The sequence below is a fragment of the Procambarus clarkii genome, chromosome 10 (assembly GCF_040958095.1).
Source record: "Procambarus clarkii isolate CNS0578487 chromosome 10, FALCON_Pclarkii_2.0, whole genome shotgun sequence".
NCBI lineage: Eukaryota > Metazoa > Arthropoda > Malacostraca > Decapoda > Cambaridae > Procambarus > Procambarus clarkii.
This window is the reverse complement of record NC_091159.1, coordinates 40,955,722-40,973,727: the sequence shown is the minus strand read 5'-3', so window position 1 is coordinate 40,973,727 and position 18,006 is coordinate 40,955,722. Positions and strand designations below refer to the sequence as shown.

Below are 18,006 nucleotides of genomic sequence, written 5' to 3'. Positions count from 1 at the left end.
AACAAGACAAAAAAAAAGAACCAGATAAGCTATCTTTTTTTCATCTGCAAGTAATTATTAGTAGTAACTTTATCATTAATGTTATCATTATTAGTTTTATTGCTCGCTACGACCCAGTAAATAATATCCTACGACTCGTTAATGGGTCGTCCGTTAGATTATTCCATTACCACGTGACTTCACTTCTCGTTCGCTGACCACGAACCAACATACGCCCCCACGAACCATTATAGCTCAGCCCACGCCGCTCCGAACCGCAAAGAACCGCCATCGAACCGCCCGGAGCAAGCGGAGTGTCTATCAATAGAGTCAGCAGCAGCAGCAGCAGCAGCAGCAGGAAGGAGGACAATCAACAGCGCCCTATTATTAGTCTGGTTCCTTCTGTCCCACGAGGGCTACACCACACCCGCCGGCCCCTAGCCTGGATGTAGTCCCGGGCCTACCACACACACACACACACACACACACACACACACACACACACACACACACACACACACACACACACACACACACACACACACACACGAGTCAGGCTCCCAGTTACAGGCTATAAGGATCAGGTAAATGACTTGGTGAGATTCCACGCGTCCGGCCCCATATTTACCTCTCTCTCTCTCTCTCTCTCTCTCTCTCTCTCTCTCTCTCTCTCTCTCTCTCTCTCTCTCTCTCTCTCTCTCTCTCTCTCTCTCTCTCTCTCTCTCTCTCTCTCTCTCTCTCTCTCTCTCTCTCTCTCTCTCTCTCTCTCTCTCTCTCTCTCTCTCTCTCTCTCTCTCTCTCTCTCTCTCTCTCTCTCTCTCTCTCTCTCTCTCTCTCTCTCTCTCTCTCTCTCTCTCTCTCTCTCTCTCTCTCTCTCTCTCTCTCTCTCTCTCTCTCTCTCTCTCTCTCTCTCTCTCTCTCTCTCTCTCTCTCTCTCTCTCTCTCTCTCTCTCTCTCTCTCTCTCTCTCTCTCTCTCTCTCTCTCTCTCTCTCTCTCTCTCTCTCTCTCTCTCTCTCTCTCTCTCTCTCTCTCTCTCTCTCTCTCTCTCTCTCTCTCTCTCTCTCTCTCTCTCTCTCTCTCTCTCTCTCTCTCTCTCTCTCTCTCTCTCTCTCTCTCTCTCTCTCTCTCTCTCTCTCTCTCTCTCTCTCTCTCTCTCTCTCTCTCTCTCTCTCTCTCTCTCTCTCTCTCTCTCTCTCTCTCTCTCTCTCTCTCTCTCTCTCTCTCTCTCTCTCTCTCTCTCTCTCTCTCTCTCTCTCTCTCTCTCTCTCTCTCTCTCTCTCTCTCTCTCTCTCTCTCTCTCTCTCTCTCTCTCTCTCTCTCTCTCTCTCTCTCTCTCTCTCTCTCTCTCTCTCTCTCTCTCTCTCTCTCTCTCTCTCTCTCTCTCTCTCTCTCTCTCTCTCTCTCTCTCTCTCTCTCTCTCTCTCTCTCTCTCTCTCTCTCTCTCTCTCTCTCTCTCTCTCTCTCTCTCTCTCTCTCTCTCTCTCTCTCTCTCTCTCTCTCTCTCTCTCTCTCTCTCTCTCTCTCTCTCTCTCTCTCTCTCTCTCTCTCTCTCTCTCCCTGTCTCTCGCTCTCTCTCCCGGGGAACGTATAGCCCCCGGAGGCTATATGCTGACTCGGCTACAATCACTGTACTACAATCAAGAGGAGCGGGGATCTGGTATGTGGGTTTTCATGGTTAAAGGGAAGCGCGTTCCGGTCTAAGGGTCAAATTGGCTCCAGCAAAGGGCTACTAAGCCTCTACACAACCGGCCTCTCCCGATAGCCCCATGGGGCTACATTCCCGGAGCTTCAAAACAGTGATATTAAGTTTAAAATGATGTTATTTACAGTACGTTTCCTTGGCAACCATGTGTGCCGGCTACGTCACGGATCACGTGATTTGTGTTTACAAAACACACCGAGCTTGTAAAAGCACGTGGTGGCGGTGTCTTTGAGCGAGTGAGCGCTAATCATTCATCAAATTAGTGAGCGATAATTTGCTTGAGCCGAAAACATTCAGAAATAATGGTAATAATAATAAAAATAATAATAATAATCAGTACAATTACTTTTGTTGTTTCTAATGTTTCTACGGCTACTATTGCTGCTACTACTACTACTAATGCTGTTTCTACTGTTTCTACGCTTGCTGATGCTTCTGTTGCTTCAGCTACGGCAAGTACTGCTTCTGTTGCTACTGCTGCTGCTACTGTTGCTGCTACTGTTGTTGCTACTGCTGCTACTGTTACTGCTGCTGCTACTGTTGCTGCTACTGCTGCTGCTGCTACTGCTGCTGCTGCTACTGTTGCTGCTACTGCTGCTGCTAATGCTGCTACTGTTGCTGCTACTGCTGCTGATACTGCTACTGCTGCTGCTACTGTTGCAGCTCCTGCTGTTTCTTCAGCTGCTGTTAATTCCATTTCTCTGCTTCTTCTATCGCTACTGCACAAGTTAGATTCTAATTGCTTTCATCTCATCTGTTAGAACTACTACCTATAATAATAATAATATTAAAAATAATAATGAATGACATTAGCAAAATTATATTATTATACATTTGAGGTTTCATTCATGTGTGTGTGACGTCAGTGGTTGTCATGGTGATGGTGACGTGTATTAACATGGTGGATATACACAGCTGTTAATCTCGTATTATGTTAAAAAAAATGGTAATTATTGTTAGGTAATTGCATACCGAGCAGTGAGAAATGTGGTGTTGCATATTGATCCTACCAGGGAATCGAAGAGCACTTCCTTCCCCTCTTTCTCTCTCTCTCTCTCTCTCTCTCTCTCTCTCTCTCTCTCTCTGTCTCTGTCCCCTTCCTTCCTTCCTTTCCCCCTTCTGTCCCTCTCTTATTTTCTTCCCTCTCTCTCATTCTCTCCCTATTTCCTTCCTACTTCCCTTGCTCCGTTTCTCAGTCATTTCATATTTCTTCTTTGACTTGCTCTCTCTCTCTCTCTCTCTCTCTCTCTCTCTCTCTCTCTCTCTCTCTCTCTCTCTCTCTCTCTCTCTCTCTCTCTCTCTCTCTCTCTCTCTCTCTCTCTCTCTTCCCCTCTCTCTCTCTCTCTCTCTCTCTCTCTCTCTCTCTCTCTCTCTCTCTCTCTCTCTCTCTCTCTCTCTCTCTCTCTCTCTCTCTCTCTCTCCTGCTACTGTTATTAATTATCTGAAAGGTAATTAAGACCCGGTGACCGTGACGTCACGGCTGGCCAGCAGGGGGGGTGGGGGGGAGGGGTGGACACGTGACTCAGTGATCTAGGTGATGTGAACTACCTGTAACAAGTGCATTACCACCACCCACCATCAGGGTATGTTGTTGTTGTTGTTGCTTAAGATTCAGCTACTGGGAACATACAGTTCCAAGTAGCACGGCCTATGGTGAGCCCGTAGTGGACTTCTTAAACCCGCTGGGGTAATACTTGAAACGATACAGTAATATCAAATCCTTTTATTTTTTGCAGCCGTGATTTCGTTGTCATTTCGCTAAATATCCCGAGGGTGGCGACATCCTTATATCCTTATTTTCATCTTTATCCACATCTTCGTCCTTTTCTTCATCTTTAATCCACATCCTTATCCATGTCTTGAATACAGCAGCAGCATTTAAAGCGACCGTAAACAATAAGATATTTAAGAACAAATTTAACCAAATAAGTATAGCGTCTCTCAGTAGAAAGCCTTTTCTGCTTTTTAAACCAAATTCGAACGATTTTTTACACCAATAATATATTAGTGTCTTTTTTTTTAACTTCAGAAATGTGATTTGATATATATATATATATATATATATATATATATATATATATATATATATATATATATATATATATATATATATATATATATATATTAAAGGTGTGATGGGATTAATTTTTTTGTCTTGGTGCATTTTGGTAATTAGTGAACACTGTCTACTCTCCCTGTCACATATTTTGACGGAGAAAAATTATTAAAGTTATATATTTTCTGATGAGCATGGATGGGGTCACACGGTTGGGGTCTACATGGTTGGGGTCATATGATTGGGGTCTACATGGTTGGGGTCTACATGGTTGGGGTCAACATGGTTGGGGTCATATGATTGGGTTCAACATGGCTGGAGTCACATGATTCATCACATGGCTCATCCAGCATGAAAGACTATACATATACCAATAAAACATTTATCTGGGTTGGTGGGAACTATGCGACGGCATCACGTCGTGCAGGACCGGAGCTCAATCCCCCAATGCTCCACATGCGGGTTCGTTCACTCACTCCCTCCCTCCGTCCTCACATCCTAGCTCCTATCCTTACCCCCCCCCCCTAATTAAAGCTCCTATTCTCTCCTCTCTCCTCGTAAGTGTTGTGTAGTAACACCAACGGCTGTAAGCTGACGGCTTGGTCTCCATAGTGGGTTCCGAAGCCCTTGTCCTCCCCTATATGTGTGTGTGTGTGTGTGTGTGTGTGTATGTGTGTGTGTGTGTGTGTGTGTGTGTGTGTGTGTGTGTGTATGTGTGTGTGTGTGTGTGTGTGTGTGTGTGTGTGTGTGTGTGTGTGTGTGTGTGTGTGTGTGTGTGTGTGTGTGTGTGTGTGTGTGTACAGGTGGGTGGGTGTACAAAGCGTGTGTGTACACCGTGGGCGTGCACACGACGTAACCATGACCGTCAGGAGGCGGTCATGGTAGTTAACATATTGATCAGACAGTGTGGACAATTATTGGTCAGTATGTGCACACACACACACACACACACACACACACACACACACACACACACACACACACACACACACACACACACACACACACACACACACTGGTTGACAAATGGAATGCATTAGGAAGTGATGTGGTGGAGGCTGACTCCATACACAGTTTCAAGTGTAGATATGTAGATATACAGTTTCAACATGTAGATATGAGCCCAATAGGCTCAGGAACCTGTACACCTGTTGATTGACGGTTGAGAGGCGGGCCCAAACAGCGAGAGCTCAACCCCCGCAAGCACAATTAGGTGACTACACACACTCACACACACATACATAAACATGTGTGGGGCCTCGTGGCTGAGTGGACAGCACTCGTGGGTCGTAGTCCTAAGGGCCCATATTCGATTCCCGACCGAGCAGAAACAAATGGGCAGTTTCTTTCACCCTGATGCACCTTTTCACCTGGCAGAATATAGGTACCTGGGAGTTAGGTAGCTGTCCAACTCCCAGGTACTTATGTACTACTAGGTGCTTCCTGGAGATGTGTGTGGGTGTGTGTGCTCACCTATTTGTGCTTGCGGGGCTTTGGCTCTTTGGTCCCGCCTCTCAACTGTCAATCAACTGATGTACAGATGCATTCCATTTATTAACTACTCTATTGTGTGTGTGTGTGTGTGTGTGTGTGTGTGTGTGTGTGTGTGTGTGTGTGTGTGTGTTAGAGAGAATTATATGTAGTAGATAGAGTAGAGGAAAAATAGATTGGTTAGGTCCAAGAGCTAATTCTCAATTCTACAGATACAAATAGTAAATCAATACACGCACACATACGCATAAATACTCACGCATACACAAACGCACATAAGCGGACGGTTCAACGTAAATAATACGACTGTTTGGCCTAACAGAAGCGTACGAAACAGACCACTTAACCCACTTGAGGCCGACACATAGAATACGTCAATATTACAGTGCTTTAACTGTTAGTAATTAGTCACATTTTAACGGATTGGTCGATTTCGTAAAAATAAAATAAAAAGGCGATGTATTACGTGAGCGAACATTGCCGGAGTAGATATAAGTTATCTGAGCTACTTTCTTAAGAGTCGCCATAGCAAGTGCTCTTAACGTCATATATGCTACTTGCATTTTTCTTCGGCTCCAAGATTAATACATAGAGGATTGAGTCTCGTGTCGGGCGGATCACTGCGAGCAATGGAACCCTACTCACAGGTGCACAACAGGTTTCGTTAACAACCTCCGGGGAACTCTACCGTGACGACCTGTCACTCACAAGGGCATGTCAACAGTCAATAATGAACCACAAACCACAAAACAGATTCTCACTCAACATCTTCAAGCAAATAAAACAAAAATTTGTAGAATAAAATCTTGTTTTTATTCTTTTCTGCAGAAGGGGCATCAGGGACGAGCGCCCCCCCCCCCCCCCAACATCCCTCAGGGTGGGGGAGGGGGGGAGGAGGGGGGGAGGGGGAAAATAAAAAAAATAGGAAGAAATCGACGATAAACTGATTACGAGGCAACTGGCCGACGGCGCTCACGCAACTCCTGATTAGCCGGCAGGCAGACCCCTCCATGTTTACATTCTGTAGTTCCCCAGCCGGTCAATAGGTGGCTCCATCGTCGCCCCATCAACCCTTCCCCTCCCTCCCTCCCTCCCTTCCTCCCGCTCTCCATTCCCCTCGCCGAAGCCGCCGCTCCCCCTTCCCCCCCCCCCCCCTTCCATCCCTCCTCCCCTCAGCCCTTCCCCACACAGTAATTACCCGTTCATATCGCACTGATCCTTAACTACATTTAACCCCTCATTAGATCGTTAGACTTGGGCCGTGGGTCATCTGAACGCAAGTTTCATTTATCAAGCGTGTGTGTGTTCCCTTTATTATTTTTTGTATAGATTATTGAGGATTTTTTTGCGGGGGGGGGGGGAGAGGTGGGGAGGTGGGGAAGTGGGATGGGGGAAAGGGAGGGGAGGTGGGGGGGGGGAGGGGGGAAGGGAGGGGGGGAAGGGGTTGTTGAGTGTTTTTGTGCGATTTCGTTGTTTTGCAATATTTGGTTGATACACGAAAGCGTTTCCTCAACTTTCGTGGAGCGACGGTCCCGCTTCATGCAGGTCGGCGTTCAATCCCCGAAGGTCCAAGTGGTTGGGCACCATTCCAGTCACCTGACTTTCCCCCTTCCCTACTACAACTACAATAACAACAACTACAATAACAACAGTACCCCCCCCCCTAGCAAGCAGAAGAAGAACAATAACAGTAGAAGGAGAAGGAGTGGGACGGATCATTAACACGACCTCCCCCAGGGCGAGCCACTGTGAACTATGGGGCCCTACAGGACACTTTGCTATCGACCTGCCTAACCCCCCCCCCCCCCTCTCTCTCTCTCCCTCTCTCTCTCTCTCTCTCTCTCTCTCCCTCTCTCTCTCTCTCTCTCTCTCTCTCTCTCTCTCTCTCTCTCTCTCTCTCTCTCTCTCTCTCTCTCTCTCTCTCTCTCTCTCTCTCTCTCTCTCTCTCTCTCTCTCTCCCTCTCTCTCTCACTCTCTCTCTCACTCTCTCTCTTATGCACACACCTCCACTATGCCTGTCTATGGGACGTTCAACACAGACAGACTCCAGGCCAGTTATACCCCGTCCGAAGAAGACGACATATAGGGCTGTCTACACAAGGTACACGTGTAAACATAGGACCTCCTGTCTACACAAGGTACACGTGTAAACATAGGACCTCCTGTCTACACAAGGTACACGTGTAAACATAGGACCTCCTGTCTACACAAGGTGCACGTGTAAACATAGGACCTCCTGTCTACACAAGGTGCACATGTAAACATAGGACCTCCTGTCTACACAAGGTACACGTGTAAACATAGGACCTCCTGTCTACACAAGGTACACGTGTAAACATAGGACCTCCTGTCTACACAAGGTACACGTGTAAACATAGGACCTCCTGTCTACACAAGGTGCACGTGTAAACATAGGACCTCCTGTCTACACAAGGTGCACATGTAAACATAGGACCTCCTGTCTACACAAGGTACACGTGTAAACATAGGACCTCCTGTCTACACAAGGTACACGTGTAAACATAGGACCTCCTGTCTACACAAGGTACACGTGTAAACATAGGACCTCCTGTCTACACAAGGTGCACGTGTAAACATAGGACCTCCTGTCTACACAAGGTGCACATGTAAACATAGGACCTCCTGTCTACACAAGGTGCACATGTAAACATAGGGCCTCCTGTCTACACAAGGTACACGTGTAAACATAGGGCCTCCTGTCTACACAAGGTACACGTGTAAACATAAGGCCTCCTGTCTACACAAGGTACACGTGTAAACATAGGGCCTCCTGTCTACACAAGGTACACGTGTAAACAAAGGCCTCATGCTGCAGTGGCGCACGGTGGGGCAGCTGTAGCACTGCGGCTACTGTCCGTCTGCCTGTCTTTCTCCTGCCTCTTTAACCGGTAATCTACCGGGCTCGCTTCCAGCTCCTGCAAGGCCAGACAACGACACGGGGCTGAACACCTTCGGCTGCAAAACAGTACTGACTGTTGTAGTTAGAAACAGCCCTAACTGCTGTAGTTAGAAACAGCCCTAACTGCTGTAGCTAGAAACAGCCCTAACTGCTGTAGCTAGAAACAGCCCTAACTGCTGTAGTTAGAAACAGCACTAACTGCTGTAGCTAGAAACAGCCCTAACTGCTGTAGCTAGAAACAGCCCTAACTGCTGTAGTTAGAAACAGCACTAACTGCTGTAGCTAGAAACAGCCCTAACTGCTGTAGTTAGAAACAGCCCTAACTGCTGTAGTTAGAAACAGCACTAACTGCACTAGTTAGAAACAGCCCTAACTGCTGTAGTTAGAAACAGCACTAACTGCTGTAACATTTACAGATGGCTACAGGAGCCCGCCTTACAAACTGAAGACCTTAGTGCAAAATACAAGATTAAACTCCATCCTGCAGAAGGCTAAACTTAAAAGACCCTTCATACAGATGGCCAATTAGAACTTATTTCGCGTCTGAGGGTTGATCCAGGACAATAGTTCGAGCCGACCGACCTGCTCCATGGATATTTCCAGAACGCCGATTCAAGTTCATGAATTTTAATTGAAAATATCACGTCATTGTGATTTAATTAAGAAATAATAATAATAATAATAATAATAATAATAATTATAATACAAATTACACATTCATTATATCATCACTAGGTGCAAATTTATAGTAATTGCAGTAATTAGGAAGTTGCAGTAATTATTTAATATTTAAATAGAATTGATGGCCTTAAGTAGCCCCATTCCCTGGTACAACTGTTCCCCATTCCCCACCCATTTTATTCCTCCCCCCGTTCCCTGTACCCATTACATTAGCTCTCCCCACCTCCCCCTTTTCCCCATGTTTGTGCATCTCTTTAATGCCCCTGACCCATTACACGTGTAGAGGTGGCCCCCCCCCCCCCTATCCCCATTTCCTGTACTTCCTCTTGCCGTATCCCCATTCTGTCGCTCCCTCCTTCCTATGGCCCAGTAGGGGGGGATGGTGGGGAGGGTCGAGGTGAAGGGATGGGGAAGGAGTGGGTGGGGGGGGGGTGATGGGGGGGGGGTTACTTGTCCTCTTCCCCCATTACCCCCCAGTGGGGGGATGGGAGAGTGCAGGGTGGGAGGGAGAGAGTGAATACCCTTCCGCATTCTCAAAGCGTCTCTATACCCCCTTTCCCTCCCCGCCCCCCCGTCTTTCCCATCTACCTTCCCCTTTTTCCTTCATCTACAACCCAATTACAGTTTCTTATATCCTTCCCTGTTCCCTCTTCCATTTTTCGTTCCCTTTCCGTCTACCCCCCCCCCTTCCCAATTTATCCACCTCCTACTCTCCCCTCCCTCTTCCCCCCTCCCAGACCCCCCTCCCACTCCCCCTCCCTCTTCCCCTTCCCCTCCCCCTCCCCTCCCCCTCTCCCCCCCTCCTAGTAGCCGTCGAGGCCAATCGATGATTTGAGGCAGACGCCACCAGCAGCAGTAACTATCCTTCCTTCTCCCCCCCCCGCCTTAGTCTACCTCCACCCTCGTCTACCGCCCCCCTCGTCTACCGCCCCCTTGTCTACCTCCCCCCTCGTCTACCTCCCCCTCGTCTATCCCCCTCGTCTACCCCCCTTCGTCTACCCCCCCCCCTCGTCTACCTCCCCCTCGTCTACATCCCCTCAGGAGGTAGGTTTAAGGGAAATTAAGGGGAAGCAACAATGGTATATGAGTATCAGGGGAGGGGATTATGAGGGGGGACAGGGAGTGAAAGGGGACAGAGAATGAGTGAGAGACGGGGAGTGAGTTGAACCAGGTGACAGTTAAGGAACGTCGAAGCCTGTCTGCGGCCAGCCGATCGCAAACAGATTATGGATGACCTAACAATCAAACTATCGCGGAAAGGATTATATATATATATATATATATATATATATATATATATATATATATATATATATATATATATATATATATATATATATATATATATATATATATTGGTGTATACTGGCAGCAGGTTTTATATATATATATATATATATATATATATATATATATATATATATATATATATATATATATATATATATATATATATATATATATATCGTATCGCCGGAAGATATCGTACGCAACTCGTTATCGTCGATACCAATTCTGATAATAATATTGATCATAGTTGACATGATATGTATAGAAAATAATTCAATATGCATAAAAAATTATTCGATATGTATAGAAAATAAAAGTACAGACTATCGCTCGGAGATATGAAGACTATCGATTAGAGTTATGCAGGCTATGGCTCGGAGATATGGAAGCTGAATATCGACATAATATCGAAAGTGACCGGAAATGGAACTGGCTGTTAAGCAAACCACTTCATTAAACAACCATTATCGCCAGCATTGTTATGTCTCTAACTAGCTGTGTGTGTGTGTGTGTGTGTACTCACCTAGTTGTACTCACCTAGTTGTGTCTGCAGGATCGAGCATTGACTCTTGGATCCCGCCTTTCGAGCATCGGTTGTTTACAGCAATGACTCCTGTCCTATTTCCCTATCATACCTAGTTTTAAAATTATGAATAGTATTTGCTTCCACAACCTGTTCCTGAAGTGCATTCCATTTCCCCACTACTCTCACGCTAAAAGAAAACTTCCTAACATCTCTGTGACTCATCTGAGTTTCAAGCTTCCATCCATGTCCTCTCGTTCTGTTACTATTCCGTGTGAACATTTCGTCTATGTCCACTCTGTCAATCCCTCTGAGTATCTTATACGTTCCTATCATGTCCCCCCTCTCCCTTCTTCTTTCTAGTGTCGTAAGGCACAGTTCCCTCAGGCGCTCCTCATACCCCATCCCTCGTAGCTCTGGGACGAGTCTCGTTGCAAACCTCTGAACCTTTTCCAGTTTCATTATATGCTTCTTCAGATGGGGACTCCATGATGAGGCGGCATACTCTAAGACTGGCCTTACGTAGGCAGTGTAAAGCGCCCTAAATGCCTCCTTACTTAGGTTTCTGAATGATGTTCTAACTTTTGCCAGTGTAGAGTACGCTGCTGTCGTTATCCTATTAATATGTGCCTCAGGAGATAGATTAGGTGTTACGTCCACCCCCAGGTCTCTTTCACGCGTCGTTACAGGTAGGCTGTTCCCCTTCATTGTGTACTGTCCCTTTGGTCTCCTATCTCCTAGTCCCATTTCCATAACTTTACATTTGCTCGTGTTGAATTCTAGTAGCCATTTCTCTGACCATCTCTGCAATCTGTTCAGGTCCTCTTGGAGGATCCTGCAATCCTCATCTGTCACAACTCTTCTCATCAACTTTGCATCATCCGCAAACATCGACATGTAGGACTCTACGCCTGTAAACATGTCGTTAACATATACAAGAAATAGAATTGGTCCCAGCACCGATCCTTGTGGTACTCCACTTGTTACTGTTCGCCAGCCCGACTTCTCGCCCCTTACCGTAACTCTTTGGCTCCTTCCTGTTAGGTAGTTCCTTATCCATGCTAGGACCTTTCCCCCCACCCCCGCCTGCCTCTCGAGCTTGAACAGCAGTCTCATGTGCGGTACTGTATCAAAGGATTTTTGGCAGTGTGTGTGTGTGTACTCACCTAATTGTACTCACCTAATTGTGCTTGCGGGGGTTGAGCTCTGGCTCTTTGGTCCCGCCTCTCAACCGTCAATCAACTGGTGTACAGATTCCTGAGCCTATTGGGCTCTATCATATCTACATTTGAAACTGTGAATGGAGTCAGCCTCCACCACATCACTTCCTAATGCATTCCATTTGCTAACTACTCTGACACTGAAAAAGTTCTTTCTAACGTCTCTGTGGCTCATTTGGGTACTCAGCTTCCACCTGTGTCCCCTTGTTCGCGTCCCACCAGTGTTGAAAAGTTCGTCCTTGTTTACCCGGTCGATTCCCCTGAGGATTTTGTAGGTTGTGATCATGTCCCCCCTTACTCTTCTGTCTTCCAGTGTCGTGAGGTGCATTTCCCGCAGCCTTTCCTCATAACTCATGCCTCTTAGTTCTGGGACTAGTCTAGTAGCATACCTTTGGACTTTTTCCAGCTTCGTCTTGTGCTTGACAAGGTACGGGCTCCATGCTGGGGCCGCATACTCCAGGATTGGTCTTACATATGTGGTGTACAAGATTCTGAATGATTCCTTACACAGGTTCCTGAACGCTGTTCTGATGTTAGCCAGCCTCGCATATGCCGCAGACGTTATTCTCTTTATGTGGGCTTCAGGAGACAGGTTTGGTGTGATATCAACTCCTAGATCTTTCTCTCTGTCTGTTTCATTAAGTACTTCATCTCCTATTCTGTATCCTGTGCCTGGCCTCCTGTTTCCACTGCCTAGTTTCATTACTTTGCATTTACTCGGGTTGAACTTCAACAGCCATTTGTTGGACCATTCACTCAGTCTATCCAGGTCATCTTGTAGCCTCCTACTATCATCCTCTGTTTCAATCCTCCTCATAATTTTTGCATCGTCGGCAAACATTGAGAGGAACGAATCTATACCCTCTGGGAGATCATTTACATATACCAGAAACAGTATAGGTCCAAGGACTGACCCCTGCGGGACTCCACTTGTGACGTCTCGCCAATCTGAGACCTCACCCCTCACACAGACTCGTTGTCTCCTGTTGCTTAGGTATTCCTCTATCCACCGGAGTACCTTCCCTCTCACTCCAGCCTGCATCTCCAACTTTCGCACTAGCCTCTTGTGTGGCACTGTATCAAAGGCTTTCTGACAATCCAAAAATATGCAGTCTGCCCACCCTTCTCTTTCTTGCCTTATTTTTGTTGCCTGGTCGTAGAATTCAAGTAACCCTGTGAGGCAGGACCTGCCATCCCTGAACCCATGTTGATGCTGTGTTACAAAGTTCCTTCGCTCCAGATGCTCCACTAGTTTTTTTCGCACAATCTTCTCCATCAGCTTGCATGGTATGCAGGTTAGGGACACTGGCCTGTAGTTCAGTGCCTCCTGTCTATCCCCTTTCTTGTATATCGGGACTACGTTAGCTGCTTTCCAAGTATCTGGCAGTTCCCCTGTTGCCAGTGATTTGTTATACACTATGGAGAGTGGTAGGCTCAGTTCTCTTGCTCCTTCCTTTAGAACCCAAAGGAAGTGTGTGTGTGTCTTACATATGTGGTGTGTGTGTGTGTGTGTGTGTGTGTGTGTGTGTGTGTGTGTGTGTGTGTGTGTGTGTGTACTCACCTAGTTGTACTCACCTAGTTGTGTTTGCGGGGGTTGAGCTCTGGCTCTTTGGTCCCGCCTCTCAACCGTCAATCAACAGGTGTACAGATTCCTGAGCCTATCGGGCTCTGTCATATCTACACTTGAAACTGTGTATGGAGTGAGCCTCCACCACATCACCCCCTAATGCATTCCATTTGTCAACCACTCTGACACTAAAAAAGTTCTTTCTAATATCTCTGTGGCTCATTTGGGCACTCAGTTTCCACCTGTGTCCCCTTGTGCGTGTTCCCCTTGTGTTAAATAGACTGTCTTTATCTACCCTATCAATCCCCTTCAGAATCTTGAATGTGGTGATCATGTCCCCCCTAACTCTTCTGTCTTCCAGCGAAGTGAGGTTTAATTCCCGTAGTCTCTTCTCGTAGCTCATACCTCTCAGCTCGGGTACTAGTCTGGTGGCAAACCTTTGAACCTTTTCCAGTTTAGTCTTATCCTTGACTAGATATGGACTCCATGCTGGGGCTGCATGTGTGTGTGTGTGTGTGTGTGTGTGTGTGTGTGTGTGTGTGTGTGTGTGTGTGTGTGTGTGTGTGTGTGTGTGTGTGTGTGTGTGTTTGTGTGTGTGTGTGTGTGTACGTACTCGCCTATTTGTGCTTGCGGGGATTGAGCTCTGGCTCTTTGGTCCCGCCTCTCAACTGTGTGTGTGTGTGTGTGTTGAAGGGCACGACAATCATCTAAGTTTCTTATCCTTCCTATTATCTTAGCATCATCAACAAACATGTTCATATAATTCTGTATTCCATCTGGCAGATCATTTATGTAGACAATGTGTATATTCACCTAGTTGTACTCACCTAGTTGTGCTTGCGGGGGTTGAGCTTTGGCTCTTTGGTCCCGCCTCTCAACCGTCAATCAACAGGTGTACAGATTCCTGAGACTACTGGGCTCTATCATATATACATTTGAAACTGTGTATGGAGCCACATTACTGCCTAATGCATTCCACTGCCCCTTAGTGGGTGCCCCAACGTGAACCTCCACTGAGATCTGTCCTTAATTTCAACCCCCCCCCACCCCCCCACCCCCACCCCCCCGTATCTGTCGGGTTAGCATAAAATTAGAATTTCTGATTCTGGTAATGATTTTTCCCTTTCCACAATAGTTCCGTTGACTCTTCGTGGCTTTTGCTACAAGAGTTAAAAATGTTTCTAAAAGTTGTATCGTATAAAGAATCGTAACGTGGCTCTGTACTGACAATCACAGAACAATATAACCTTTCCATCAACTCATCAACCTCTTCATCAACCTTTCATCAACTCATTCCCGAGGGATTCGTTAAACTAACATCCACCTTCTCTCATACCAGAAATAGGGTGAAGATGGGGCTTCATTTGTACACCACAATAGTAGTTAGTATTTTGGTTATAAGACATCCACTCAGGCGGGAGGTAATTATGATTGATGACTGATTATGATTGACAGTTGTTGTGATTATGATTGACAGTTGTTGTTGTTTGTTGTTAAAAGTTTCGCTACCTGGAACAAAATTCCAAGTAGCACGGGCTATGGTGAGCCCGTAATGCCTGACTGACGATTTTGAGACTGGCTCAGCCGTAGACTGTACAAGACGAGGCTGACGGATCACCTGACGTAGCAGCTGCTCTCATCTGACTTTCCCACACCATATAAATCTCCAGGTGGTCGGCCCCCTCCCTGAACATGTCAGTAAATCCGTCAGAATCTTCCTAGTTTTGAAGAATCTGTTGACAACTGACTGAACATATCTCCAATCCGTCGAGTCTAACCAAGACGGATTGGAGACAGACATGTAGATGGATGTATGGATGGAGAGGTGGATGGATGGATAGATAAATGGATGGAGAGATCGATGATGGAAAACCCGGCAAAATCACAACAAACGTCGCCTCTTCGTCCTCAGCGGTCTATACCTTCAAGACAACGAGGACCGTTCCAACAATATTTTCTCCTCCCCCTCTCTCAGGAAAACAGCCGGAGACCCGCACATGATTTACTGAACTTCTCCCCTTCTCTCCCTCCCTTCCCCTCTCCCTCTTCCCCCCTCTCCCTCTCTACCTCTCCCTCTTCAGCCCCTCCCAGCGGCTCGTCAGGTGTAATTAGCAAAGGAAATGACTTGGATTAGATAAAAATGTGTGATAGTGATAATGAGAGAGAGGCAGGGAGGGAGGAGAACAAACAAGCGATAATAGACCTGTTACAAGGGAGAGTGATGAAGGCCTGGACGCAGAGGGGAGGAGGGAGAGTGAGAGGGGAGGAGGGAGAGTGAGAGGGGAGGAGGGAGAGTGAGAGGGGAGGAGGGAGAGTGAGAGGGGAGGAGGGAGAGTGAGAGGGGAGGAGGGAGAGTGAGAGGGGAGGAGGGAGAGTGAGAAGGGAGGAGGGAGAGTGAGAGGGGAGGAGGGAGAGTGAGAGGGGAGGAGGGAGAGTGAGAGGGGAGGAGAGAGAGTGAGGGGGAAGAGGGAGAGTGAGAGGGGAGGAGGGAGAGTGAGAGGCCAGGAGGGAGAGTGAGAGGCCAGGAGGGAGAGTGAGAGGGCAGCAGGGCGGAGCTAGAATTAAGAAGGAAGGCAAGGTGGTGGACAAGACATTAACTGCTTAATAAATGTAAACAAAGCTGCCGAAGATAGAGCAAAGATGTACACGTTCGTAAGTGCTTGCGTAACTGCTTCGCGAATCAGGCTCCAGGTGTCTACACGGAAGCTTCATCACTACTGTATCTTGAGTGAGTCTTGGTCCCTTATGTTCTAACATCACAAGTGTTGATCATTCTATTGCCTTGATAGGGAAGATAGATTAAGATTTTTTATATTGAACTTAATTAAATAAATATATATTATAAGCCATCTGGTGTATCTATTCGTTCATGTTAAGTCATAGAGCTCGCCAGTGAGGAGTGGAAGCTGACCGTCTTCTCACCCCCCCCTCCTTGTGATATCCTTAACTCACATCTTTTACTCTCCCGTGACCAGTACCCTTCGTCGCCGGTACCGGTGCCTGGCCACCTAACCTGCACGGTGAGGAACGCCACGATTCCCTGCGCAGCAAGGAACGGGACGCCCCCCTGCGCAGCAAGGCACGGGACGCCCCCCTGTGCAGCAAAGCACGGGACGACCCTCTGCGCAGCAAGGAACGGGACGACCCTCTGTGCAGCAAGGAACGGGACGCCCCCCTGCGCAGCAAGGAAGGGGACGACCCCCTGCGCAGCAAGGAGCGGGACGACCCCCATGCGCAGCAAGGCACGGGACGCCCCCCTGCGCAGCAAGGCACGGGACGACCCTCTGCGCAGCAAGGAACGGGACGACCCTCTGTGCAGCAAGGCACGGGACGCCCCCCTGCGCAGCAAGGAACGGGACGACCCCCTGCGCAGCAAGGCACGGGACGCCCCCCTGCGCAGCAAGGAAGGGGACGACCCCCTGCGCAGCAAGGAGCGGGACGACCCCCATGCGCAGCAAGGCACGGGACGCCCCCCTGCGCAGCAAGGAACGGGACGACCCCCTGCGCAGCAAGGCACGGGACGCCCCCCTGCGCAGCAAGGAACGGGACGACCCCCTGCGCAGCAAGGCACGGGACGCCCCCCTGCGCAGCAAGGAAGGGGACGACCCCCCTGCGCAGCAAGGAACGGGACGACCCCCCTGCGCAGCAAGGAAGGGGACGACCCCCTGCGCAGCAAGGAACGGGACGACCCCCCTGCGCAGCAAGGAACGGGACGACCCCCCTGCGCAGCAAAGAACGGAACGCTCCCCTGCGCAGCAAGGAACGGGACGACCCCCCTGCGCAGCGAGGAACGGGACGCCCCTCTGCGCAGCAAGGAACGGGACGACCCCCCTGCGCAGCAAGGAGCGGGATGCCCCCCTGCGCAGCAAGGAACGGGATGCCCCCCTGCGCAGCAAGGAGCGGGATGCCCCCCTGCGCAGCAAGGAACGGGACGACCCCCCTGCGCAGCAAGGAACGGGACGCCCCCCTGCGCAGCAAGGAACGGGACGACCCCCCTGCGCAGCAAGGAACGGGACGACCCCCCCTGCGCAGCAAGGAACGGGACGCCCCCCTGCGCAGCGAGGAACGGGACGCCCCCCTGCGCAGCAAGGCACGGGACGACCCCCCTGCGCAGCAAGGAACGGGACGACCCCCTGCGCAGCGAGGAACGGGACGCCCCCCTGCGCAGCAAGGCGCAGGGGGGCGGACACTGGAAGACCTGCCAGTGTCTCTGTCTTGCGTTCCTGTCTTGATGGCTTTCCAAACATGTGTATTTACTATTTGTATCTGCAGAATCGAGTTATTAGCTCTTGCATCCCGCCTTTCTAACCAATTTATTTTTCCTCTATTGTGTCTACTACATAAATTTCTCCAACACGCGCGCCCACACAAACACACGGTTGAGAGGCGGGACCAAAGAGCCAAAGCCCAACCTCAACAAAGAGCATCCGCAAGCACAACTAGGTGAGTACACACATATCCCTAGGATGCAGCCCGTAGCAGCTGTCTAAATCCCAGGTACCTATTTACTGTTAGGTGAACAGGAGTATCAGGGTGAAAGAAACTGTCTATTTGTTTTAGCCGTCGCCGGGATCGA

The 18,006-nt window shown here is 48.4% G+C and overlaps 1 protein-coding gene across 1 annotated transcript; it reads left to right on the top strand.

The window, feature by feature from the left end:
- Positions 1–16,660: 16,660 nt before the first annotated feature.
- Positions 16,661–17,662, top strand: LOC138363330 (uncharacterized protein DKFZp434B061-like). The gene has a single exon (XM_069322350.1). It carries the CDS (start codon positions 16,661–16,663, stop codon positions 17,660–17,662), a length of 1,002 nt encoding a protein of 333 aa, XP_069178451.1.
- Positions 17,663–18,006: the final 344 nt, after the last annotated feature.

Excerpts from the sequence above, each read along its gene's own strand:
- LOC138363330 (XM_069322350.1), top strand. The coding sequence starts at position 16,661 with ATGCGCAGCAAGGCACGGGACGCCCCCCTGCGCAGCAAGGCACGGGAC.